This window comes from Excalfactoria chinensis, chromosome 6, assembly GCF_039878825.1.
Source record: "Excalfactoria chinensis isolate bCotChi1 chromosome 6, bCotChi1.hap2, whole genome shotgun sequence".
NCBI classification, from domain to species: domain Eukaryota; kingdom Metazoa; phylum Chordata; class Aves; order Galliformes; family Phasianidae; genus Excalfactoria; species Excalfactoria chinensis.
In genome coordinates, this window is record NC_092830.1 from 34,797,637 (window position 1) to 34,824,454 (window position 26,818).

General features: G+C 45.5%; 1 protein-coding gene across 3 annotated transcripts in view; it reads left to right on the forward strand.

Annotated features, from left to right (window-relative positions):
* The first annotated feature begins 9,549 nt into the window (after positions 1-9,549).
* Positions 9,550-26,818, forward strand: part of ZRANB1 (zinc finger RANBP2-type containing 1) — a 29,444-nt gene continuing 12,175 nt past the window's right edge. Inside the window, exons 1-4 of one of the 3 annotated variants that reach the window (XM_072339455.1) lie at positions 9,550-9,853; positions 13,541-13,681; positions 18,491-18,588; positions 19,347-20,197. In XM_072339455.1, coding sequence (XP_072195556.1) covers positions 19,384-20,197 — 814 coding nt within the window. In that variant the 5' untranslated portion in view covers positions 9,550-9,853; positions 13,541-13,681; positions 18,491-18,588; positions 19,347-19,383. Of the gene's footprint in view, positions 9,854-13,540; positions 13,682-13,727; positions 13,845-18,490; positions 18,589-19,346; positions 20,198-26,818 lie in introns of all 3 variants that reach the window. The other 2 variants (XM_072339453.1, XM_072339454.1) reach the window with 2 other exon arrangements.

Below are 26,818 nucleotides of genomic sequence, written 5' to 3' on the forward strand. Positions count from 1 at the left end.
GGGGATAACAGGCCATGCAGAGTGGGATCATCACTGCTGAGATGTGCCCAGACCAGCTCCTCACAGGGCCTTAGGCACACGACCAGCTGATAATGCAATGCATTTCTAGGACTTCTGGTCCGTGTAATTACAGTAATGGATGTGTTTTGTAGGTGGAGCTGACCTCCGCATACTGCATTTGTGTTTTCAGCTGTCTTGAGAATGGGTCACCAGCGTGTGCTGTTTTAATGCATTGTGAATCAAATGTGAGGTGAGGTCCCACCATCGCTTTGCTCATGTGGGTACAAAGTGTTTGCCTGCAGAAGGTGATGAGGCACTGCTCATTGCTTTGCTTGGAGGGAGGGTGAGCTGGTCCATACCCTGCTAAAGTCAGGGATGTGGCTTACATGGGATCCCAAAAGGGCTCAGCATTGCGTGCAAGCATCTTGCAAGGGACAGCATTAACCCTTCTATGTTAGCACTTATGACTTTAGGTTCTGGTCACCACAAATTCGTTACCTTTATTTTTTAATGAATTTTGACTCTCCTGTGCCTCAGCTCCATATTTCTCCCCTTGTACGGTGCTGGCTTTTCCTGTACCTTGGGCTATGTCTGATTCATTTAATCTCTCCCCACAGAGAGCAGAGAATTAGATTAAAGAGCCAAACTAATAAACTACGGTAGCTGTGAGACCTCATACGTTTTACTTACCCAGCAAAGTACACCATCCTGAACTCAGAAGTCACAAATGGTTTTAACAAATGCACGATCAACAACCTCCATCACCAGGAGATGAGTCCCTGCATAGCTGTCCACGTGGGATGCTCTGGCCAAGCTCACGCTCTAAGACAGGAATGGAGGCCGTGCATCCAATATTGATCTTTGCTTAATAAACTGTATTAAACCACATGAGCAGCAAGCAGCCAGCAGTGCGCCTTGGCCAGCAGCCCGAGCTCTTGGTAGCACCATCAGCTTCAGATGCTTTCTGCTGCACCCAACCCCTGCTCTGCTCTGCCACCCCAGCTCTGGAAGCAAGAGAAAGGGAAAGACTGTAAGGAGAGGTGGGTAGCAGCTCTGGGTAGCTCAGCATCCCTCCTCCTTTGGGCAGGTGGGGGCTGGAAGATCTCTTTTTCTGTTGCTGTTGTTGCAATATTTGTGTTTTCTGGTGAGAGTTTTGCTCTGGCATGGAGCATGGAGGGGTGCTGGGTGTGCTGGGAGGCAGATGCCTTTGCAGCATAAGGCACAGTAACAGACCAGGGAGTGCACAGATCTGCTGCAGGTTTGTCTTTTGGCCTTCTTACAAAGTGCACCTGTGTGTCTGGAGTCATTTTAAAGATCACAGGGAAAAGGCTAAAAATACCCATGTCTGACGATGGGGAGGTGAGAGGGAGGACTGGCTGCCATCTGCCCGCTCCTTGCAGCAGAACAGGCAGTTGACCACCGTTCATTGGGCAGTTGTGTCACTGCATCACTGCTCCTTTGGAGAAGAAATGCATCCTAATATCCAACGGGAACCTCCCCTGGTGCTGGCTGAGTCCAATATCTCATCGTATCAAAGGAGCAGGTAGGATTCATTTGGGAATGAACACCTTCCAAGTTGCTTTGTGAGCTGAATTGTCTCCTTTTCTGTGTCAGCTTTCCTCACATACCATCAGTCTGGCCTGCCCAGAGGAGCAGCGGGGCACTAATTAATTAATGATCACAGGGATGAGTCACTTTCCTTTGTGCCCTCCTGCACCACCTCCTTTGCTACTATAGAAAGCAAGAGCACAAGCCCTTGTTCTGGTCTGGCTCCTGCAGAAGGAGACCAGCAAAAAATGAGCATGCAGTGCCCATGCTGTGCCTGCTGCTGTCCTGGTATTGCCACAGCACAGTGGAATGGGTGTGAATTTGCTCTATGAATAACTGTTCGTTTGTGATTCCTGAGAAAAGCAGCAATCATAGAATCATAGAGTGATGGGGGTTGAAAAGGACCACAATGATCATCTGGTTTCAAACCCTCTGCTATGTGCAGGGTCACCAACCAGCAGACCAGGCTGTCCAGAGCCACATCCAGCCTGGCCTAAACTCTGAGGCTTTGATAGCACTGGGATGCACGTTGTCTGCATCAATGAAGAAGGCATAAGCTGTACATCTGCCTCACTCTGAGCTGCACTGCTGTGGTGTGGGCAAAGTCACCCAATGCAGGCTGCTGTGTGAGGTGAGCATGGGGAGGAGGAATGCAGAAAGGAACATGGGCAGGAATGCTGCTGGGGATGGGGAAATGGGATTTGTGGGCAGAATCCCATCCCTCTGAGATCATCTCAGCTGACAGTCATCAGATGGGACTGAATTCTCCATTGCCCAAACAAGGATTGTTCACATCCTCTTATGACAGCTGAGAGACTACTATTGCTGTCAGTTAGCAGTGATAGAGGACCACAGGCCCTGGATTGTTGCTCAGTGTGATGAATGCAGGACCAGAAATGCCCACTCCCAGATGGAAAACCCCCCAGAACCACAAGCTCACAGCCATCAGGTCACTGTGCTAAAATGAGATTGTACATACATAGTGCAAACGTGAAACCAAGCATCACACGGCTTGCTTTGATGCCGGGACAGACATAGGTCAGAAAGTTACTTTTTCATAGAGATCTTCTGCATTTTTATGCAACCTGTGCATACCCAGAGCTGTTGGAGGGGGTCCAGATGAGGGTCACAAAGATGATGAGAGGGTTGGAGCACCTCCCCTATACAGACAGGCTGAGGGAGCTGGGATTGTTCAGCCTGGAGAAGAGACGGCTGTGGGGTGACCTCATTGCAGCCTGTCAGGACCTGAAGGGAGCCTATAAACAAGAGGGGAGCCAACTCTTTGAAAGGGTGGATAATGGCAGGACAAGAGGAAGCTTAGTTAAGAAAGATGCGGAGAAACTCACGTCTAGTAAAATAGATAAATAAATACAAAAAGCCAGCACAAAATACACCTATGGTGTCCGATGCTCCAGGTGAACGAGATAATGCAGATAAAGATAATTCATGATGTGAACCTCAGCAAACTCAGTGAGGTGAGTGCTGAAGGGCCTGCCTGCTCTCATCCCATTTATGTTTGTGGTCTGCAGCTTGAAGCCAAGGCTCACTTCTCTACTTGTTTAATGGGATATGACAGAATATCTCAGGATACAGAAGCCTGCATTCTGCTAATTTGCAGTATAAACAGACGCAAGATTTCCTGGGGCTGGTTTGTAAAGAACTGCTGCTCTTGAAGACGTTGTAGGTATGTTTCCCTCGCGATAATTTGATCATTTTTTTAAGGGAAAAGAACACCAAAATGAATACACGCACTCCGCCATTCAAGGAGGTACCGCAGCTGTTTGGCAAGGAACACTTGAGTTACAAGAATGGGGAAACTGCTGCTCTCCGGGAAGATTTGAGCTGAGTATTTCTTCTGGTGTGAGAAGCGCTGTCACGGCAATGGAGGAAAGCAGAGCAGCCAAGGATGTGAGCACCACGAGAAGAGCAAGTAAGGGCTGGCAGACCTCATTCATTGTCCTGTTTAGGCATTGGGCAGTAATGCTCAGAGACAGGCACTCATCACCAGGTCTCACCTTTCCAAAATACCCTGCATGATAAGGGAACGTGCCTGGGAATAGAAAAGCATCTGACTGTAATGTGCATTCAGCCCTTTTCCCTTGCTTCTCAATGCTTCGGTTTGCCACCAAATGCAGCCCAGTTTTGCCTCCATACCAGGCAGTCTGTGCTCTCCAGTCACTTTTAAAGCTACCCGGTGGTTTTGAGAGCATTCATTTAAAAGCAGCATTGAGAATCAAGGTGGTGGCATTACATGTAAGCCCCGAAATAGCTGTTTGCGGTGCTGCATAAATTACAACCACTGCTACAGACCATTTAATGTAAGTGGGATGGAGAAAAAAAAATAGCATGCAGATGATGATGAAAAGCAAAAGCATTTTTCAAAGCCCAAGGTCTGAACAGTAAGGGTATAAAATTTCCTGTCTCTGTTGGGGGTGACCTTGTGAAAACTGGCTTCCATGTGTACGGCAAAAAAAAACCCATCAGGACTCAATTAGGGCTTGGTAATGTGGATGGAGGCTGAACTAGACTGTGCAATTCCCCCGAGGGGTCAGCGAGCTTAGGAAGTAACTTGTTTAGCCTAGTTTAGATGCAGGGAAATTTACCGAGACGTTTTCAAGTGCGGTGAGCCGCGTGCGTCGCTTTCTTCTTGCAGTTAGAAAACAGGAGATCTCAAAAGAGCTTTCAGGTAAATGGTTGTTGGAGAGATGACTGCTTCACAATAAGCCACAGCCTTCCTATTGGAGGAGAAACGCTGCTCGGCAGATGCTTTTGGGTAGTAGCGGACCTTGTGGTGGGTGGTTTGTTGAAACCAAATTGCTTTGCGTAACCTGCGTTATAGCAAAGTGTTGAGCTATGCCAATAAGATCCCCTTTATGATAATCTCTATGATAATTATTACATCTTGGTTGTTTTCTTTTCTGTTGTGGCCCCTCTGGTGTAAGGCTGGAAGAAAAAGCAGCTGAATCTTTCCTTGGTATTGCAGGTTAATGGGTTGTGTTTCATTCGGAATATCTTCAATTTCCTACGGCCTCAGCAAACTGTGGCTTTCTAATCTATAGCCACATTATCTCTCAATGGGTAAACAAATTAAATTAAACCTCTTTTGGGCTCCCAGTACTAAAAAGAGGGAGCGAGTGCATGTTTTGGAGACAGCTAGTGCTAAATCTGAATTCAGAGGGTTAACTTAACTCTATGATGATCTGAGCAAGGCAGCCTGCCTCTCAAGGTGGATCTAAAGACCCCAAACTGAACTGACCCCAAACTGAACTGAACCATCAGTCTCAAAACCATCTGAAATGTATTTTTAAACAGCAAGTCTAAGAACAAATCTTTCTGGTTCCTTCTTTAATCTTGACTTCTGGTTTATGAGCCTGCAGGTTGCACCGAGGTTGTATGTAGTTTATATTTTATGCTTTTCCTTCCCATCTGGAGAATTAGAAATCTACTTTGAAAGTAAAACCTCCAAGTCTAACTCAGTCACTTGACTCCAGAGGCAGAAGGTCTAGGGCAAAAAGCAAATATTCCATGCAAAGCATTCAGTTACTGTGAGCTGACAGAACTGTGATTGAATCTTCTTAGCCAAGAAGATCTAACAGGACCACATGCCGAAGCAGCCAACAGCTATAAAAGAGAAGTCAAAGGCCGAGGGACTTTTCTTATAGGGTTATCAAGTTTGGGTAAAATGCAGCTATTTTGACTCTGAGCAATACGCTGCTGAGAGCTCCTTCAAAACGTTCTCTGATGGGAGAGGAAGGCAGCCAAGAAACAAGATGTGTGCTCTGAGGGAAGACCGGCTCCACTTGACCTCCTCACTGAGTGCCTGAGAACGACATGAAACCTCTCGGAAGAATGAGCTACCCATGCAAGAAGCATACTTGGAATAAGAGGATGGCAAATTGAAAGCCAGGAAGGTGAGATAAGAGAGAGAACACCACAGTGAAATACCAGAGCTTCTATTTCTTCCACAAACAGAAGGAAAGCACAAATCCAAGCAGACTCTTGCAATGCTTGAGAGAGGCTTACTAATCTGATGGAAGAACCCAGTCCCACTCATTTTAACAGCTTTTTTCCTCTGCTGAAACACGCAGCCTGGATTCTACCTACAGCAGCTGTCTAATATTACTAATATACTCAATTGAATGTGATATTTCTTTATGATCAAGTGTGGCTTGTGGGCAAAGGCCCCAAAGCTGAATTGAACCTTGCCCAGGCCCCCTGGATATAACAGCTGACAGACAGAGAGATGGATGATGGGATCTAATGGAAAACTGGGCTACAGGAAAACTCCAGCACTGCAATGTCCAAGTAAAGGAAAGCAGTGAGTGTCTCAGTCAGGGTTTTCAATGTCTGGTTGGTGACCCTGCACATAGCAGGGGGTTGGAAGTGGATGAGCATTGTGGGCCTTTTCAACCCAGGCCATTCTGTGATTCTATGGTTCTGTGAAGTGCAGGCTGGCAAAGTGTAGACATTTTGTGGAGGATAGGCTAGAGAAACTCATAGGCAGCTGAGACATGTAGTGGGTTTACTGCATCAACACACTCCTGAATCACAGAATCTGTATTCCTCAGCGTAGCCAGAATTATCTGGGAGACAGCAAACATACCTTATATATGCAAGCAAAAATGCTAGCTACAAAAGGTCTATTTATAATGTTGCTTACCTACAAAAGATCCACGTAGGAGCTATCAATGGGAGAGTACTGACAACAAGCTAATGAGCGCCTGCTGCTCAATAAATGTCTTAGCTTTGCTTCAGCATTTCTTTGTGCCGTGAGAGACAGTGATCCTAGACAGTGCTACAATGCAATTATTCTGTCCTATATCTAGCCATGACTTTGGCATTGCCTCCACCAAAATGAAGATACAGCAGCTTCTGTGATGATTGATACAGGTAAACAATAGCTGTATAATTACCGAATCCTCTTCTTTTAAAGGTAGGAATGAAAGCAACCAAAACAAAGCCGTGTTTCCAGGGAAGTAATCTGGTTTGAATATGATTTTCTGTTTCTCGGGTTTCTTTTTTCTTCTGTTGTATCTGCCTATAAGGCGTAGCAATTACAAGGTAAATCCTGCCAAATGCTTTCTGTATGATTAGAAGTAGGAAGGAGGCTGCAAGCTGCATTTTATCCAGCTGTTGAAGTTGCCTCTCTGAGAAATGCTGGGAGCTATACGGGTTTTTTTTTGCAGGACGTCCCCCTAAACTAAGGAGATCGTATTAAAGTGGTGAGGATTTACGGCCCAGGATAGGCCTGAATTAAAATTAAGAATCTATTCTCTACCAAAATTCAGGACTGCCCAGAAAACCATCTTTTGTATTCAATTCCAGGCTTCTGTATTCCTTTTCTTCACCACTTCTCATCCTCACAGCCCTCCACTAATAGCATCAAGCCATCTCTGGAGTTACTGACACTCCACGTCTTGCTAACCTGCAGTGTGACATCCAGCACCAGCCCACTGCTCTGCTAAGCGCCTCCCTCTGACTCTCACTGCTGCCTGTACTGTGTTCTGTTTCTTCGTTGTTTGGCTCCGAACAGCACGTGTTTCATCTTAGGTTTGCCAATGAAAAACCAAGAGGCCTCGATGAGAAGTTAAGGGAATGGCTCCTGAAACAAGGAAGGAGTTCTTCAGAATCCCTCCGAAGTCTGTCAGCGGATTACATCAACTGGAAGATGGATTTTGCTCCCTCTGTCTCATGGAATAATCTGATTAGCTGGCAGTGATTACGCCTGGCATGACATACTGCATTCTGTGAACTGCGTCTGTTCTCTGTTGCTTTTTATGTTCCTGGGTAGCCTTCTTTTTACAACAAATCCCCCTCTCACTTTCACCACATGCTAAGTGCTGCTGACATTGTGTCTGACTGGGGGAGTGTTAATGCCACCTGATTACGCTGAGTTGCTATGTAGGAGGAATGGTATGCTCTCTTAAATGCACGAGTCTGAACTTCCCAGCCAAACTTCTGGCCATGGAGTTTAGCATCTATGTTTTATAGGCAACGTTTGGGGAGAGGTGCTGCCTCTCAGTGTCGCTCATGCTCAGAGTGGGGAACTACCTGAACTCAGCATCTAAGCCAGAGGTTGTATTCATGCAGTGTTTTTACCCACACTCACTTAGCAGAGTTGGAGGAGTTAATATTACTCTTCCCCCAACCCGTTTCTGTCATCACTTCTGAGTTGCAGGTGCTTGGTAGTGCTTAAATGTGTTATTGTTGGGGATAAGCGATGTGTTGGCCATTGCACAAAGCAATCCAGCCCTTTCCAGCCTGACGCTCCTCAGCAGCAATTAGCTCATGGATTTCAATCCATTTTTTCTCTCGTGGATTCTTCTGTCTGAAGTCCTCACAAATGTCTTGCATTTCCCTAGAGGGACTCGGGCTGCTGCTTCCTTTTATAGTCGCATTGTTTCTTATCACTGTCTTTCCTGATGACTTTCTTTAAGAGCAGATTCAAAGAGCTCACTCTGCATTTCCATCTTTTCTTTTTCTTTCCCTTTTGTTTTTCACATTGAGCTCCGCGTTTTCCCTAATTCTCTCCTTTTTCTCTTCTTCTCTATGCCCCCCTTCCTGCCCCCCCCTGCTGCCTTCTTGTGCTATGACAGACCTGCTGATGCATGCTCAAAGCCACTGCAGCAGCCATGCTGTGCCCGCCATCTGGGACAGGCAGATCCTGCATCCTCCCAGAGCCTGAATGAGCACGCTGGATTATATCCATCACCATCATTGCCTCCTGCTTTGCCATCTTCCTTTGTGTGCTTTGCTTTCCTCTTGTCTCCTGCACAGGCTCCTTTACCTACCGAATGTCTGCCCAACCAAGGGAAGTTTCTATGATTCCCAGATCAAACTCTTCATCTGGAAAGTCCTAACGTGATGGATTGACTCCACCGCCCCCTTCCTCTGCTCCCTGCAGAACCACAAGGAAATGAAGACAGATACACTGCATGCTAGAGCTTTCAAATGCTCTCAGCTTTTAACCTCTTTTGCTGCTAGTGAAACACATTTCAGAGTGACTGAGGAGCTCACAACTCAGCACTCGCTCCTGTCCTATTTCTGCACAGCTGCTCCTAGCTATATGATAGCTATACGGCTGTTTATTTCCTACCTTTCCAAGCTATTTTTCTTCCCCTACAACAAAAACTGCCTGTCTGCAGGAGAGATAAGACGTCCCAATTGCTGGCCCTGTGGTCACGCAGGGTTCTTTTGCAGCAGGGCAGTGGTGGAGCTGAATAACGAGAGGGATGTCAGCGTGTGCCGTGTCATGTGAGCTGTGCCCATCTCTGGGACAAGGTGAGAAACAGCAAAGAAGGAGGCTGACAAAATGGGCAGGACAGCTGGAAATAGCTGGGCAGGACAGCTGGAAATAGCTGGATCTCGTTTCCAGCTCTGAGGGCGGCAGTCCATAACGACACCCTGCAGATGCAGCAAGGAAGAGCAGTCGGGACATCACGACTGACGTTTCCTTCTGACAGCGATGGAGCCGCAGGTGGATATTTTTGTGTTTCACACTAAAATGGGAACAAGAGGCACGAGCGTGAGCTGGCTGGTTGTGAGGGCTGGGGCTGACTCAGATGGGTGATGTAAAAATGGGAACGAATCAGTCAACGGCTTAAAATATCCTGCCTTCAGCAGCTTCACCAACTGGGCTTTTTGTGCCTTTCTGTTCCTTATTGAAGTATTGCAGTCACAAGCCTTCTTTGATCAGAAAGAGCCTGGAAAGACCGAATAAAGCAAAGGCAAGAGAAGCGCTGGTGTGAGCAGAGAGAGCAGTTTCCTACTTCATGGCTTGCAGTGCCTGTTCTGCACAATAACTGCGCTTTAGATGCTTTAGATGCTGGATAACAGGCAGCAAGAGCACGAAGGTGAGCGGCGCGAGGGGCGGAGCCAAAGATAGCCCCGCCCCCATCACCCATTAGCCACGCCCCCAGTGGGGGTAGGGATGACGTCATCCATTCTCTCCAAAGAGACGCTCGCCGATTGGCGGAGTGGGAGGCGTAAGCTCGGCCAATGGGCGCAGGGCAGGCCGGCAGGCCTAGCTGACGTGCGGGCCGCTGGCCGTATGGGGGTTTATTTTGCTTTGGGCCGCTCCAGCCGCCGCCATTAGAGGAGGCCGGCAGCGGGGCGAAGGGCTTTTCTCCCCCCCCTCGCCCCCCCCCGCGGCCGTGCCGAGTGGGAGCGCCCGCGGCCGCGGCAGCCCGCCGCGCTGGGAGAGACCATGTCGTGAGCGGGGGGAGCGCGCCTCAGCCAGCGGGCCGGGGGGGGCGGCGCGGGGCGCAGCGCCGAGCGTGTGCCCGAAGGACGGCGGGGCGGACAGGTAAACCCCGCTCCGGTAGCGGGACTGCGGAAGGGATCGGCCGTTCTCGGGGGGTGCCCGGCGGGGTGAGGGCCGCCCACGGGCTGTGCTGCCCGGCCGGGGCTCGGCTCCTACTGAAGGAGGGGGGAGGAACGGCCCCGGGGTGCCGCATCGCTCCCTCCGTGACGGGGCCGGCGTACAAAAGGCAGGAGAGCCGGGTTTGTCTGGCGAGCTCCTGTCTGTTGTGCTGCGGTACCGGGGGCTGCTGGAGCGAGGCTGGTGTTGCCACAGAGTTATTTTCTTCGGATTTAGTGTTATTATTTATTTATTTATTTATTTCGGGGGTGGGGGGAGGTTGCAGGGGGTGCCTTCGGGACCGTGCCTTCGGGGCTGTGCCTTCTCACTCCCACCGGGCTCAGGTACAGCCCCAGGAGGTCCCCGGTGTTCCTGCTGGCTGTGTGCGGTGACACCAAGCCTCCCGTGTTGCCCATAGGAGGTGGGAGAAACCTGGGCTCCTCCATGGTGGGTGCTGAGAACTTTCTGTCACAGGGGTGACGTTCAGGGCTAACAATGCTGGAAAGTTGTTCTGGAACACTTGGGGCTTCCTGTTGTATCCTATTGGGCTCGTGCTTTTACTTGGTTCTGCTCAGCTGTGTGTTTGCTGGCTGCGGTTTGTGAAGGCTGGTTGTATTTGAAGTGGTTGCCCAGAGAGGAGGGATGCAGGTAATGATGGAAGCGTTCTCACAGGCTCTTATTTGCCTCCGTCCCAAGGCCAGCTGGATGCGGTGTCTCAGTGTGCCTTTGTATGTGGGCATCCCTTCTGATTGACATCTGTCACAGCAGTAAAAGGGGACGATTTTTGGATGCACTGCCTTGTATGGGCTAGGGGAAACCGATTACATGGTGTAAATCTCGTTGGGGGGGGAGGTGTGCCAGTAGGATTTTCTCAGAAGCGTAATTAAAAGTATTAATTGCAATGCCGGGCAGCATAAAAGCATCAGTGGGATTCATCATGGAAGCATGACTTCAATTGGAGACCAGCTGAACTTGGTCAAGGCAGCACTTTATGTACGTGGCCATATTAATTACGTGTCTGTGTGTAAATTGTTTAGAGGCAGGTAACCCCATCCGTGTTTCCATCTATCTGTGTTTCCATCTACCTGTGCAAGATAGGTTCATAAATAAAGTCAGTAATGTAAGCAGAAAATACTTATTGTATAGGAAGCTTCTTTTTAACTATAATTGCTCAATGTATGTTCGGAAACATCAGTGTAATGACTCGTTCATGTGGCATTAACCTAGGCATTAAGCTTTCTCTTTGCAGCCTCCCTTTGCTCTAGCAGGCTTGCACAGAGTTGAGATTAAGTAGAATTTCAGCTTAATGCAGCCTTCAGCATGACGTACAGACACAAATGACAGCGAAGCAGTTAAACTGCTGCTGGTGGTTCTGTTAGCAATCTCCTGCCCCTTCATCCCAGCTGCCCAAACTTGAAGACTGGGTTATTTTGAGCTGTTCAAAATCGATGTCAACAAGTAATCCTCATTTTGACTGTATGAATTAGAAGTCTCCTGGTACTAAGATGGAACTAAACTTGAGTTTGGCAGCTGGAAATGGCTGGCTTAGCTCGTCAACCTCGGGAGGCTTTTATTCCTTTGCATCGGTTGCTCTCTCACGGATGTATTTGATTCTCATGGAACCTCTTTGGAATAGGAGGTTGCAAACAGGACTCATCCCTTTGGTGTCTAACAGCCCAATGCTTCAGAAGAAAAACTGCATTGCTGCTATTCTGCAAACCAGACAAGATTGCAGCTCTTTGCATCTCCTGCTATGTAGCAGGTATAATTTAGTTGGCATTTTTCCCTTTGGGTATTTGAATTTTTCCTGATACGATCTGCCCTGCTCGTTCTTAAAACAAGGATACTTTCAAGCTGAGTTGCAGACAGTGGAAGTAATGAGGGCTAGGGACAAAACAAATGGCAGGTGTGAAGCCTGCTGTCTGCGGGTGGGGGGGCTGCAAGGATGAACTTGTGTCTATTTTTGAAGTGTAAATAGGACTTCTTTCTGAAGCTGTCACCGGTGAGCAAAGAGTCTGCAGTTCCCCATCAGCGTAGAAGCCAGTGTGCAGTGACATTTGGGTCGTGCTTACCATTGCTTTGTTACCAGATACTAAAATGTAAAGTTCTGATGCTTTGGTTTGGCATCATTTGGCATTTGGTTTGAGTTTTGAGTAGCCTTTATAAGAACAATAAAATTTGCCCAAGGAGGCTGTGGATGCCCCAGCCCTGCAGGCATTCAAGGCCAGGCTGGATGTGGCTCTGGGCAGCCTGATCTGCTGGTTGGCTGCCCTGCACTTAGCAGGGGGTTGGAACTGGATGAGCATTGAGGTCCTTTTCAACCCAGGCCATTCTGTGATTCCGTGGTTAGCTTGAGTTGCTGGTAACCTGTTGTTAGCAGAGATTATTGCTGATACAGTTTATATACATACATAAATACACAGATGTATTTATACACACACGCAGTCCTTTGCACAGTGTTGAGCAGTGCTGTGTGCTATCAGTTTGGCTTTTTTTTCCCCCCGTGACACTTTGCTGTCTAGCCAGTATCTCAGGAAGAGCTGGATGAAGCCACGAGCACAGCTTGTACGGCTTCTTTGCGCTGGAAGTTGTACCCAATTGCAAGCACGTCTACCAAAGGCAGTCCTTAACTCCATCCCAAAGTGGCTCCCCATTAATGAGAGGGAAGCTGCACAATAACTGATGTGGAGAGCGCGTTTCCTTGTTTCATTTGCAGGCAGATGGTTTTTCTCCACCAAACGGTGAATGTCTGCATCTAGCCGTGATCTAATTTATGGTCAACCACTATTAGGGAGGTCCAGAGGATCATTACTAGAACTGAATGTCAAACGCACAGATTTTAATGTCATATTCCTTGGTTGCTGGACAGGTTGAAGTGTTTTTAAGTTTTGATGTCTGACTCAGCGGTATGTTTTTATTCAGAGCGTGACATCTGGTTTTCCTCATCTTCTGCAAGGGTGGCTGGGATCTAAACAGAAACAAGCCTCATGTTTGAGGCATAGAGTCCAAACACAGATAAACTGCGTGTTTGTGTTCGGCCTTTTTAGACAGAAACCTCTCCTTCAACTTTGGTCATCGAGAAAGAGAAATTAACTGAGTTTCTATCACATATGTTACTGTGTGTATCTGGAGTTGGTATTTGCCTTTGACTGATGATCATAGTGTTCAGATTAATTAAATTTGCTGGCTGTATTCATGCGAGTTTTCCTTTGGAGCTTATTATTTTGGGCTTGTTTGCTTGGTTTTGATTAGTGTTGTGTGGGAGATGCCATCTATTATGTAACTGTTGATCTGCTTACTCTCGTTTTACCAAATGGTATTGGTTTCTAAGTCAGTGGTTGTATTTAGTCCCTCCTAATGTGTCGTAACATCTCATTTCAGCAGTTGTTAACTTTTAATGGTGATTAAAAAGAGGAAAACAAACCCACAAAAAAAGAGACTGCCAACAAAATGGAAGCGTAACTCTCCCGAAATAAGAAAGCACTGAATTGTGACCCGCTGCTATTGTCCTTTATAGCTTTGTTTTCAGCAGTTAATGCTGCTTTTAGTATTTAGTCAGAGATTTAATAAGGGGGAGACGTACTTTGGTTTGAGATCAGTACAAATCAGATGGAAGCTTTGCACTTTCTACAGCAGGATTAACTGCAGTGGTTGAGGACACAGGACTGCGTTAGGGGATGGACGTGAAAAACAAACATCAGGAAGAGGGAATGTGGAATGTTGGCGTACATCTGTTCGTTCTGGGTGGAGGCTTCCATGTCAGTCTGCGTATAGGTAGGTCTGTGTCCTAACCAAGTCCTCTTGTATTCTTGTATTTCAGATGTCTCCTGAGATCTGTCATCTCCTGAATGTTTGACTTCATACCGCACAGAACATTTGCAGAATTAGGTGTCATGTAACAGGAAATTATTTTGCTGACACGAAGCCAGGCTTTAAGGTGTGTTTGAGATGGTCACGCTTGTATTGGACGTGAGAATAGTATATTGAGAACTGAAGCAAAATATTGTGGGGTTTGTGTTTTCTGAACGCAGTGAATATCTAACCAACTGGTCTTAATGATGTTTAGAAACAAGATGTGAATCCATCCATCCACATGGAAGCAGCTTTTGATAGACTTGTAAGTAAAGCTTGTTATCAGAGCAGACTTCGTGTTTTCAAGACGTGCTGCTTAATCGGGGTTCTTACTTGGTTGAGTGATCTGCCTTTCTTGTGATGCGTTTCCTTGTGTAAGATCGGGGCCTCCTGGATTTTAACTGTGTGCCTCTGTAGGAGTAGATGAGAACTGGTCTGCAGGTCACACTGAAGCCTTGCAGTCTAGGATATTAGCTGCATACTTGGACTATCAGAACAGAAGAGTTTTCATGCACTAGATTACAAGCAGTTCTTCAGTAGTAAATGGAAGACTTCTTTGTGTATTTTGCACTGCTGCTGATGTACTTTATGGATGGTGTTGGCGTTTGCATAGCTGTGATTTGATGTTGTTTAATAGAACCAAGGTTTGTGCTGGTTTTTATTTCATGATGCCTCTTTTAAGACAGCAGTTTTCTTTGTGTTAGCAGGAGCCAACAAACAGCTGTAACTCTTGGCAGTGCCTTCCAAAGCAGTGCTGTGCCTGGGGTGAGGGAAGAGACTTTCTGCTGTGGTAGCCCAAGACCTGTTCTGACTGCCTGTGCTGCCAATAGCCTGCTTGTGTTCTGTGGAGAAATACAGATGTGTTGTAAACTAAAGCAGGCAGCAGAAAAGCATTGTGCTGCTCTTTTGTGCTGCTCTTTTCCCAAGATGGTGGAAAGTTTTCCTTTTTGCTCATCTGTTTGAGACAACATCTTTTCATTGTTAAAGAACCACGCTAACAACCAAAAGAAACTATACTTGAAGTCCTTGTGTGAGTGTACTCAGGCCAATAGAGAAAGTGCTTCTGCGTTTATGACTTTGCAGTAATCCTTTTGTTCTTTATTATAACGTACAGTCATTGTCTTCATTGCTAAGCTTCCATATTCAATGCCGATCTGATTTGGTTATCCCATTGACAAGGTCAGTCTGCTGGTTCTGTTTTGCCCTTCTTTTTTTTCATAAACTAATTTGCAGAGACTACAATAGAAGCCACTGTTCGTTCCCTGCAAGCTGCAGAAGCTTCAGTTCAGGGTAGTTGTGCTACACTGATTTGTTGAGCCTCATTGTGAACACATGGGAAAACTCATGCAGGAATAGCAGATAGCTGAAGGTGGAGTGCTGGGGAAAGGAAAACATAACAGTAAGCGGTAAAGTGAGAGAAAAATGCCACCTCAGAAAGGCAACCAGAGGCAAATTTCATGTGAACAACGATTCCTGGTACTTAGCAGTCCATTTCAGAATGTATTTTCTCTAAGTGTGAGGACAGTGTGATTTTTCACAAGGAAGCTTTAATTGAAAATCTTACCTGTGTATGAATGAACTTCAGCCTTCTAGGAAGTGTAGCTGTTGTTTTATTGGTAACCAAGAAAGAATTGGAGGCAGTGATGTAAGAAAAGAGAATGTTTCTGTGCGTCAAACTATGCAGAGTTAATTGTAGGCAATTCTTCTTTAAAAGCTATTTTTTCCTTCATACGTTAGCACGTGTTTATGTATAAACTTCCCAGCAATGTTTTCCAGCTGTTAGTTAACAATTACAGCCATCAGATCGAGGCCTTCTTAGCAGACATACGTTTAAATGTTGTATTTCAAAACACATAAAGGGTACAAGCAGGGAAAGTGCAGTTTGATCTCTTGCTTTGACTCACAACCCTGTTTCTCCCCACTCCTCTCTGTGGTTGGATGTGTGTAAGGTGTAACGTCCACGCTCAGAGGCTGTCAAAAGTTGCTTTGTGGTGTTCTGCAATACAAGTGAATAAAGCAGCCTGACCTTCTTGGTGCACAGAGGCAGCCCCCTGGCTGTGCTAGCTTTCCATTCCTGAAGCCATGCTGAAGTGTAGCTTTGTACCTTGCTTTGTGCTGTGAATACTGAGCTGTCTCTGAACATCATTACTCGTGAGCAACAAGTTAAGGTGGGAACACTGATCAGTATTGTTCTGTAAGGCTCGTGCCAGCACAGATGTGCTTCTGGCAAACCACAGCAAGAGATCAGCAGTGTGGGCTGAAGCAGCGGCTGGCCTCTTGCTTGGGAGAGGCTTGGCCATAGAGTAGCATGGAGCTCTGCCTTCTGCCTTGCTTGAGCCAAAGGAAGACTAACCTCTGGATGCTGTAAGTAACTGACTTGTAGCGAGGGGAAGATAGTTCCATCCTGTTATTGAACAGTATACAAAGCATTTGCTGAAACAAAGCAAAACGAAAAAAAAGAAGAAAAAAAAGCAGCTTTCTGATTATTTGTTATAAGTGACTGACCTTATCGGAGTAACTCTTCATAAAATTGATTTTTAAATCTGATTTTATAATACAGTAACATTGTCTTCTTTAATATACTAAACGACTGTACTAGTCTGTCCCAAATGCATTTTGCTTACTGCTCTTACTGATCGATTGGAGCTGGTTGGGAGTTGTGTGGCTTTTAATTCCTTCCCTGCTCGTGCTTGTTGGACATGAAGGCATGCACTTGGACCTCACAGTCACCGCTGTGCTGTTCTTCTGTGAGGAGGTGCTGCGTGATTCAGCTTCTGCTCTGAGAAGAATCTGAACTAACAAGCTCAATGGATGGCAGGGTGGTAAAGAAGTAACTCTGAAAAAATGCCATAGTGCTCAGACTGCTCGGTGACTGGCTGGTATTCCAGTATTCCCAGCAGAGCAGATGGTTCTGGTATTCTTGGCATGGAGGTGCAGCTGAAGGTCATACCAGGATGTACAAGTAAGAGCCAACCTGTGGAAGTGCTCGTTTTCTCTTATTGTGCTGTAGGGGTTGGTATCAAAAGCTTTTGAGGCTGCAGATGCTCAGCCTTCTTAAGAACTGCATCTGAAAACATGGAGCTTTCTGTATTGGTATTAATAGATAACACTCCTTAACGTAGCATCCATCCCTGTCTTCCCGTGACGTGAAAATCTTCAAAGCAAAGCTGACATTAAGTTTTTAGCTATGCTTATTCTCTAATCTCATTGTACTCATGAAAGCTGTTCTGTAGCGCGGTGTGAACCGTGCTGTTTAGTATCATAAAATAATATCTTCTACATCACTTTTGTGGCCGGTCCCTTTCAGCTGGAGCAGCAGTCCCTTTTCCCCAGCCTCACTGTCAGCACAAGGTGCTTTGTTCTCTGTTGGGATTTGTTTGCAGTGGGAGGTGTGGGGTTAAGGCTTTACAGACCAGGCTATCTGTTAAGTCTTATATATGTATTGAAACTATTCTGGCAAGGCTTTAGTTTGCCTTTGGAGTAGAGAAATGGGTTGTGGCATCTTTTTTTTCCCTCTCCAACCTTCTTAAAAGTTGCCTTTAAATAAGTTGCTTCAGTAGCATTGACTTCATATTGTTGTGATAACACCCTCCTCTTCCCACCTTATTTTATTACAGATATTGGGGCTGTCGTATGATCTTATTGCTCCTTTAATTTTCCACTCTCACACGTGATCTTTGAGCAAGTCTTGGAGGGGAAGCAGTAGGAAACTTAATTGCCTTCTCAGCACATTCCCTGGTCTGACAGTTTTACAGCATATAGGTGGAACTCGGGTGCTCTGCAGGCTGTTTAGATGGATGAGAGCCAGAGCTTTCTGAAAAGGCTTGGTGGGTCAGTAGTGCTGTCCTCTCCTGTGTCCCGGCTGTGTGATAGCTGCTTATTGGCACAGCTGCCTGAGCTGGTGAATAGATGAGGCTTGAGCTGTTGGGGAAAAGTGTTGCTGTGTGCTGGAATCCACAGAAGGGCAAAGAGTGCTGATGTGCCTCTCCCAGCAGCATGAGCCTTAAGCAATGGCTGTGGGCATGTAACTGTGCCTGGATAGATGGTGGTGCTTATGAAGCTATTTGAGTGAAGAATGTACTAACTGGGGAAGCGATTTCTGACAGGAGAAGAGGTACGAAGTACGTAGTTCTTCTAGATTAGAATTTGATCCTGTTGTGCAACTTTGCTTGAGCTTTTGTGTTACCATATGTAAAGTGGGAGGGTTTTAATATGGTGAATGTAAGAATTATTGGGCAACTGATACAACAGATTCCTGTTTCAAACAGTTCTGCGTGCTTCAGAATAGGATATAGCTGAGTTGTTCACGTTGCATAGTAATGCTGTAGTAAGAGAGGAAATAGACTGTATGCATTTCTCTGTTTATCCCCTATCTACCTGCCATGTAACCTTTATCCCATTTGCCCTCAATGCAGACTGGAGGGGATTGAGATTTCTTCCTCTCCATCCTAAGCTTCACATTCCACTGAGAGTGTTTACAGACATCTTGATATGAATTTGATGTTGCTTGGATCTAGTTCCTTAGGAGATTAACTGATCGTTTTCCTAGTGACTGGTTCTTTCCAAATATTGATTTATTTATGCTAGTCCGTAGCTTAGCCTTAGCAGGCCATGACTGAGTTCAAACATGTAAATTGGGATCAGAATAGGTGTGGCATTTAATTATTAACTTTATGGTTACTCAAGTCCGGTAGGAAACCTATAATGAGTCTGTTTTCATTTTGTTTACAGGAATAGTTATCTGCTTAGTCTCATCCTTCATATTTGGCAATCTGAGGAGAAGGTCTGAGCCAGCATGAAGACAGGATCTCCTCTTCAGTAGAGAAAAAGTGAGTTGGAATTGGATTGAAATCTGGGTTGTAAAATGAAAGCTTATCACACATAGCTTGTGCTTTGCTTTTGAGCGTGGCTTTAACCTCATAGCACTGCTGTTATGAGTGTGTCAAATCAAGCCCTAGTCTTGGTTAATGTGAAATTGTGAAGTATATGTGAGCCTATACCTTACTACTACAGAAGAATCACTTGTTTGTGTGACTGCCTGCCTGATGTGCCTCTTCCTTCCAAGTCCCGTGCCTGCTGCAGTAGAGATCTCAGCCCTCGTGTTCCTTGTACTGCTGCACCCACTGTTTTATTTCAGCAGTTTACATTTGTGACTTCTTTCTGCAGACTCACCAGTCTCTATCTTGGTATTCTCTGTGCTCAATGCCTGTCTGTTTTATTAGTTATTATTTGAGGTGCCAGTGCTCAAATTTAAGAAATTCCTGAAATGCATGACTAAGTTTCTTTTTTTGCATTTAGGAAGCACTCAATTATGCATTTAAGTGGCTCGAGTATTAGTCATTTGGCTCTTAAGTCCTACCCTTGTTAGAGCTTCTCCCAGCGCTTCCTGCCAGCATCTTACTAGTATGGACGAAAAACAGATTGTCCCCTTACCCAGCTTGACTTTCATGCTTTTTGGTGCAATACACATCAGCTGGATTACATTTTGAGGTGGTTTTCTTTTGTTTGTTTTTTTTTGTGTGTGTTTTTTTCTAAACAGGGCTTGTGTGCAGTTATTGTGTACTAATGATGTATTGTGATCACTTAGCTTTCTGCCTGACGCAGTTCATTTCAAGGAGTGCACGATGACAGAGCGTGGAATTAAATGGGCTTGTGAGTATTGTACGTATGAAAACTGGCCATCTGCAATCAAATGTACCATGTGCCGTGCTCAGAGGCCTAGTGGAACAATTATCACAGAAGATCCGTTTAAAAGTGGTTCAAGTGATATTGGTCGAGACTGGGATCCTACGAGTACTGAAGGAGGGAGCAGTCCTTTGATATGTCCGGATTCCAGTGCAAGACCAAGGGTTAAATCATCTTACAGTATGGAAAGTGCAAATAAATGGTCATGCCACATGTGCACGTACTTGAACTGGCCAAGAGCGATAAGATGTACTCAGTGCTTGTCTCAGCGTAGGACCCGGAGTCCCACAGAGTCTCCTCAGTCTTCAGGGTCTGGTTCGAGACCGGTTCCTTTTTCTGTCGATCCGTGTGAGGAATATAATGACAGGAATAAACTGAACACAAGGGCTCAGCACTGGACTTGTTCTGTTTGTACATACGAAAACTGGGCAAAGGCCAGGAAATGCGTTGTGTGTGATCATCCCAGACCTAACAACATAGAAGCAATAGAACTGGCAGACACTGAAGAGGCTTCTTCGATCATAAATGAACAAGACAGAGCTCGGTGGAGGGGAAGCTGTAGTAGTGGTAATAGCCAAAGAAGATCCCCTCCTACAACCAAACGTGAGTCGGATGTGAAAATGGACTTCCAAAGAATCGAATTGGCTGGAGCTGTTGGCAGCAAGGAGGAACTTGAAGTTGACTTCAAGAAACTAAAGCAAATAAAAAATAGGATGAAAAAGACTGACTGGCTGTTTCTAAATGCGTGTGTTGGTAAGTTGTTCCTTACTACCTTACGCAGTTAGTGCCTGTGGTGTGGCGGTCTGGGAGAATGAAGCATTTAATAACCAAGGTGTCACTCGGTTTGGGAGCAGCTTTTGTAGATCTCTTGTGTTTTAATTTTAAGGAGTAAACCTCAAATAGCAGTCGCTAAGAGAGGGTGTGGAATTAATGCATTAACTGAGCAGAGTTGGATGTGTTTTGTGGCTCGTCGGGTTGTTTTTGTCCTTCTGTAGGAATTGATATCCTTGTAGCAGAATGCTGGTGTTCTGCTGTGGAAAAACTACAAAACCAATCTGTAGAATGTTGTAATCAGTGTAGTACTGTATTAAAAGGAGAACAACATTAAGAAGGCCTTTACTGGGTATTTGTAAGCGCTCTTCTTTTTGCAATGGTGAGATATGCTAGTAGAAGCAGCAGCTGCAGCTTGGGAGTATTTGTAAACAGTGTAGAGCTCACAACAGTACAAGATGCTCTGTCAGATGTTAAAAATAACACTAAAATATGTAGCTCCAAGTAACTGCATGTGTAATACTGACCTTGAAAGTAATAATGTAGCATTGGTACAGATACTGTTATAAATGTTTTCATGGTCAGCAGATTTAAAAATAAAATCAAATCTAAATTGGTTTTGTATCTTAGTGCTTTCCTGAAGAAATTCTGGATGATTCTCCCAATGCTGTTACAGATCAGAGACTTGTGAGAGCAGGGTTTTCTTCAGTTATTGACCTCGTGAGTTACCTTTTGTGCTGTAGCTTCCTGGAAACAGATACCTCATGCTCTAGAATGGTTCAAGACTTGAAATAGGCAACTATTTTTAGGGTAAAACACTCGGTTAGAAGCTGCAGCATCAGTAGTGTGTCTCATGCTGCTCCTCAGTGTTTCACGACATCACTTTATGCTGGTGTAATTGAAAGACCGATACGTGGAGCTGTGGTATTTCATATATATGGTCAGGTGTAAATGTTTTTGCAGCTATCGTGGGTATGGCTTTTGTGAGCTCATAAATACTCCACTCCTTTTATTGCTGTTGCATAGATAGCTCAGATGTGTTTCTGTTGCCCCTGTTACCTGGTGTGTTGAGCTTCTGATATGCCAACAGACACAGAGAGCCTTTTTCTCCCTGAAGTAAAGCAACTAAAATGCTGTATGACCTTTTGTTAATTATGGAATACCCAACATCAGTTGTTGGAGGTCATTCCTGGGGCTCACCAGCACCCATCTTGTATTCTAATATTGATTGTATCAACTGTTCGGGCTTTTTTCCTCTGCTGTTTAAACAGACCTTTTTTTTTTCCTTGTCTGTTTCAATGTTACTAAGAAAGTATCTTGATTTTTTTTCAAGCTTAATCTGTGTGGAGATGATTGTAGCTAATAAATAAATGCACATTCTTAAATATATATATATATATATTATGTTCGGTGTTGCTTGTGATTGTAAGTTTGCACACAAAGCTAAAAGCTATTTGTAGGGCAGTAATGATTTAGTTCTTCTATAATGAAACCAGTTTGAAAGTAGGTTGGAGGTATCCTGATACTTGATGAGAAAACCAGAATGCAAATGGAGCTGTGAATTCTGCTGCCGTTCTGCTGAAAGAGCCCTTGGGTTCCTTCTGTAACTTAAAGGCTTATGATACTTTTCCTTTTGAACTAAGGGGGAAAATAAACTACAACAACACACCTAAACAGCACCAAAAGCTGTTAATAATTAATCCTTGATTTGGAAAATGATTTTGTTTTCCTGTCACCAATGTTCTCCCAAATGGTCTTGGCGGTGGAAATAACCTTAAGAACACCATTAGAGCTCTGCAGCTTTTCTGCTGCCATCTCTATGTGTTTTGTAGGGCAGCTGTGCCAGTTCACCTCGTAGTTTGAAATGCAGTGAGTCACATTTATGGTAGTTGTTTTGTTACCTTGGCTGTGGGGGGGTCCTGTTGCTTTAAGTGTGTGGGAGAGATGGTTCACTTCAGCATCTTTGGATGTACGAGCTGTGGCTTTCCTGATGTCACTGAGAAAAATTAGAGGAGTAGGAGTAATTCTTGGCAAGCTGGTGGTTTTCTTTTCTCTTGGATGGCATCTTTTGAGTGTACTAATGGTACTTTAGATAGATTGATCTAACTTAAGAAGAAGAAAAGCAAGTGGATGCTTACTAGTGCTCCATTTAAGCATAGCGGTACTGCTATAGGGCTGGGTGGAGTTGGGTTGAGTACCTTCTTAAAGCTGCCTCTGGGTTTTAATAGTACAAATGGAGGAAGACTGTCCCAGCTCCTAACACTCAGAGTTGTTTGGGGCTTGTGCTCAGTACTTGATGGAGATTTCCCCTCCTGATGCTTTGAGGCTGGGCTGCACAGTGGTGCTGGTGGAGTGTGGTCACTGCAGGGCACTGGTGGGGATTCCTGAGCTGTGAGTATAACTGCTGAGCTTGAACTGCAGCTCACAGATTGGGGTAAATTATTCTTTCCCTTTCTCCTCCAGTCCTGCTTGCTAACTGCTGCAAGAGAGTCTGCTTTCCATGTTCAGGTTGGAAAGGTAGCTGCTGTTATAGGCAGGCTTTGCTGCAGGAGGATGGCTCCAGAACCAGCCGGGCGTGTGTTCTTCTGAGCTGCCTGAAGGAAAAAAACTGAGCTTGTTTCCTAAACAAATCCAAAAATACTTAGAGCTGCCTGTAATGAATCTTGTTTTGCAGTATATCCTTAAAAGGACTGCTAGCTTGTTCCTGATATTCCTACATAGGTCTGCTTAGTTTTTTTCCTTTGTCAACTACTTTATCTCTCTTACAGGGCCTTTTTTGACCTCTGTCATTCTCTCTCCTGTTCTCTGAAATGATGCCAGGTGTATTAGCCTGTGGGAAAGGAGAGCAGCTCTGTTTGGATTTGGGTGGTGTTTACACGGCAGTGCCAAGCTGCAGGATAGAGCTGCCTCCAGCCCAGCATCCTGCAGGAACTGCTGTGCAAGGACTGGTTTCCTTGTCACATCACATGCATGGCACAGCTAAAGCTTGCTGTGTGTGGGTTGTCAGCCCTGTAACGAGGAGGTGAAAAGCATATGGGTGGAAACAGACTGCTGGAGGTGGGGAGAGGTCATGCCTTGTGCTTTGCTTGTGTCAGCTTAGGCTCTCTTGAAGTGTTGGGGGAAGTGTAGCATGAGTTAGTGACTAATTCAGGTGATTACCTGCTGTGCTGGCTTCAGCTAAATGTGGCAAGCAGTGCTGTGGAATGACTGAGGGGGAAGGCCCTGCTGTGAGCTGTACAGCCTGTCCTCCTTCCCTACTATGGGTACTGCTGGGAAGCATGACTTGGCATACTGCTGTGCCAGGATACAGTGATGTAAGCATGCCACTGTCACCTGGGGAAGGAGCTCCCTGGTGTGTTTTCCTCTGCATTTTGCATATATATGTTCCATTTGGTTGTGTGTTTGCATACATATCTATGCTGTTGTTGCATATCTTTCCTTGAGTGTTAAACTCTTTGTTCCTAACTTCTTGCTTGTAAACCTCAGCTCCTGAAGTACATCTGTTTCAGTCTCCTGGCTCCTTCTTTTAAACACTCTGTGATGTTTGGAGCTAAAAGTATTTGAATAAGTAACGAAGTTAAAAATACTTATTTAAATTTGCCTTGGAAATATCAGTTGTTAACTTTAAAACCAAGCACACTTCTCTGTTTTTAGGGCCCAAATGCCCAAGTGAGGGATTGGCCATCAGGGCAGCATGGGGTTGGCTACAGCTGGCAGGTAGGAGAGGGGATGGCAGGGATCTCTTCCAGCAGCATGCATGCTGTTCTGCCTTGTAGCAAGGTGTTGGAAGCACAGTGTGTAGCCTGCTTGGAGATGGAGAGCTGTTTGGCTGTATCATTGCTTTTTCCATGCATTCTGGTGTTGGCTGGCATCAGGTTTAAAGTATGTGCCTTTTTGGAAGGTCATTATTGAAGCTGATGCAAGTTGCAGAGCTTGAGAAACCCAAAAAATGCACTGTATGGAGGGCTGTGTCTCAAACTGCCATTAAGAGAATGTGCCAGTGCTGAGGAGGGAGGTCCTGGAAGCAAGGAAAGAAGAGAATGAGCAGAAGGATGTGGTTAGAGGCCCTTAAAGGCTTTTCAAACAATCCCTCTGTTTTCTTTGTATTAATCTGTGTGAAGCTCCATACGCCCTCGTGAAGGAATCCTTCCTCTAAGAAGAGAGAATAGCTTTCGCTGCCCAAAATGATGAAATATGGCATTACTTCTAACTCTTTGTGACCACCCAATGTGCCCTGAGGTACTTGGAGCTCCAGAATACGGTTCTGCTGCTTTGGTTAAACCACAGCACCTTGACACTCACTGCTTGAGGGATAGTGAGGCTCCAAACAGGTGTCACAGCTGGTTTAGGGCTGTCACGTGCTGTGTGTGACCCCTTCTGAGGAGCACGGATGGGTAAATCACTGTGTATCTGTAGCAGGAGGCGAGCAGCACGGGTCTCCCCATTTCTGTCAGTTGTATGTCAGTAAGGGCTCTGTCTCTACTTCTGACTCTTCAAGTGTATAATGTGGTTAAAGTGAGGGTTAATACTCTTTGCCCTTGCTTGCAGAGGTGTATCGCTGCCTATCAGAAAGAGTTAAGTAGCTTTATTTGCAATCTGTGCCAGCTGGTGTTCTCCATAAAGGTACTGAGGTGAATGAAGGCAGCTGCTATAGTTTCTTCTTGGAAGCTCTTACAGCTGTGGTTCTGAGGTCACCGAGGCTGTGCATTTAAGGCAGTCTGGATTTAGGTCAGAGGGGAGTACGGTGGGACACAGATCGGTGTCTGCAATATGTAATATCACACTGCCTCTTTCGGGATGCACTTTAAAGAGAAGCTGCTCTTGTTGCATTTCAGAAGGATATATTGAGTGGTAAGGATCAGCTTGCTCTTGTGAATAATCAGAGCAGTGCCCCAGCAAGAAGCGTGGCTCAGGGCCGGCTGTGTGTACAATCTTAAGGCAAATGCCACTCTTCCTTGTGACATTTTAACAGCAGGAGGAATGCAGTGGGTGTCAGTGGGGAACAGTCCAACTGGCGTGGCACCGCATCAGAACTCAGTTCAAAGAGTGCTTGTGTAAGCAATGGGGCGCTTGTGCCTTATGAAAAGGAGCCAATTAGAACATCAGTAATTACTTCTCTGATATTTCTTGTAAAGAATGTTTTGTTGAGCTCTATGTAAATGAGGTAATGAATTGGAGGCTATCATCCATCTGAGAGAGACCAAAACCCTCGTAGGAATGTGCCTCCTACTGGCATTAAGGACTTGTTTTGTTGTGGTGGTTTAGACTTTAAGAACTGCAACTGGTTCTGATGAGTGTTGCGTGTAGGCAGGTTTGCCCCCTGGTTTTGGGGTGAGATGGGTGCTTCCTAGTTCAGACTTCTATCAGTCTGGTTTGGACTCTGCTGCTGCTTTGCTTGTGGTTCAGTGCAGCCTTGGATTGCTGTGACTGGCACCTGGTGAGCTGTCAGACATCTTCCCTGTTCTGGACAGCTGGAAAGGAGCGGGTATTTGGGTAAGAGGTTTGTAATGGCCGTAGAGCAGACTGTGCTGCAGCGATGCTCAGGGCATTTAAATTGCAGTATTTTGGTGCAGATGAGCACTGGGCATCAGAGCACACAGATGGTTTTCAAGAGCATGCTTCTTCTAAGGAGAGGCCCCTAATGGGCTCTGTAGGAAAAGCACTGTGAAGCAAGCTCTGCACGGCTTGCGTGCCATGTTTATCTGTGGGGACTCCATTACAGCATAGCTAGTAATCTCATGGAACAGCTTGCCTGGATTTGTGCTCAAAAAGAGCTGCTGCCACTTTTTTCTTCTCTGTAGTCACTTGGCTGACTGGATGGAAGAACGGAGGACAGCCAGACTTGGTGCTTGCACATCACCACTCCTCCACTGCCGTCAGTGCCAGCTTGAGGTGGCATATAGGACACGATACTGTTCTTCTGTTCAAGCGCTGCCAACCTATAACACATTTACAATCCTTCTTCCCCCCAACCCCTCCTTTTTTTTAAATAAGGCCTAGAAAGCATATATGGTTTGCCAGGTTGGTTCTGTGTGTTGATGGCTTGCTTAAATCTCATCAGTGAGATTAGAAACGTGCTCTTTAAATGAAAACTCTCTGTGTTTTCTGTATGTGAGCTGCTGCAGGTAGTTTCTGAATGGTGTATCTGAAGTGTTTTCTTTGCTCTTCTATTATTATAGATGGCTTTAAGGTTACTTTTCTGTTTCTTCCATTGGTGCTTTGTAGAAGAAAACAATGTAAGCTATCTAAAAGATCTTCATGAGCTTCAAAGTCACTTGGAATGTAATGTGTTGAATTGGAACCGATATTGTTAAATATAACACCACCACACCTTGATGTTGTATCCTGTTCATTGCGGCCAAGGAATGCATTCTGCATGAATGGTCCTGACGTGAAGTGTGGTCCAGCAGTTAAGATTTGTGGGGACTGCAAAAGATAGGAGGGATTTTTCACCCATCTCACTTCAGAAAGCTGAGCAACACAGAGCTGACGCACCGTGTGTGTGGTTTCTCTTTAGTTCTTTACTAAAAGAGTAAAGATAACGGAATGATAGAGAAGTAGGTTCAGTCAGTAACAGTGTGAGCTGAAGATAAACTGTATCCT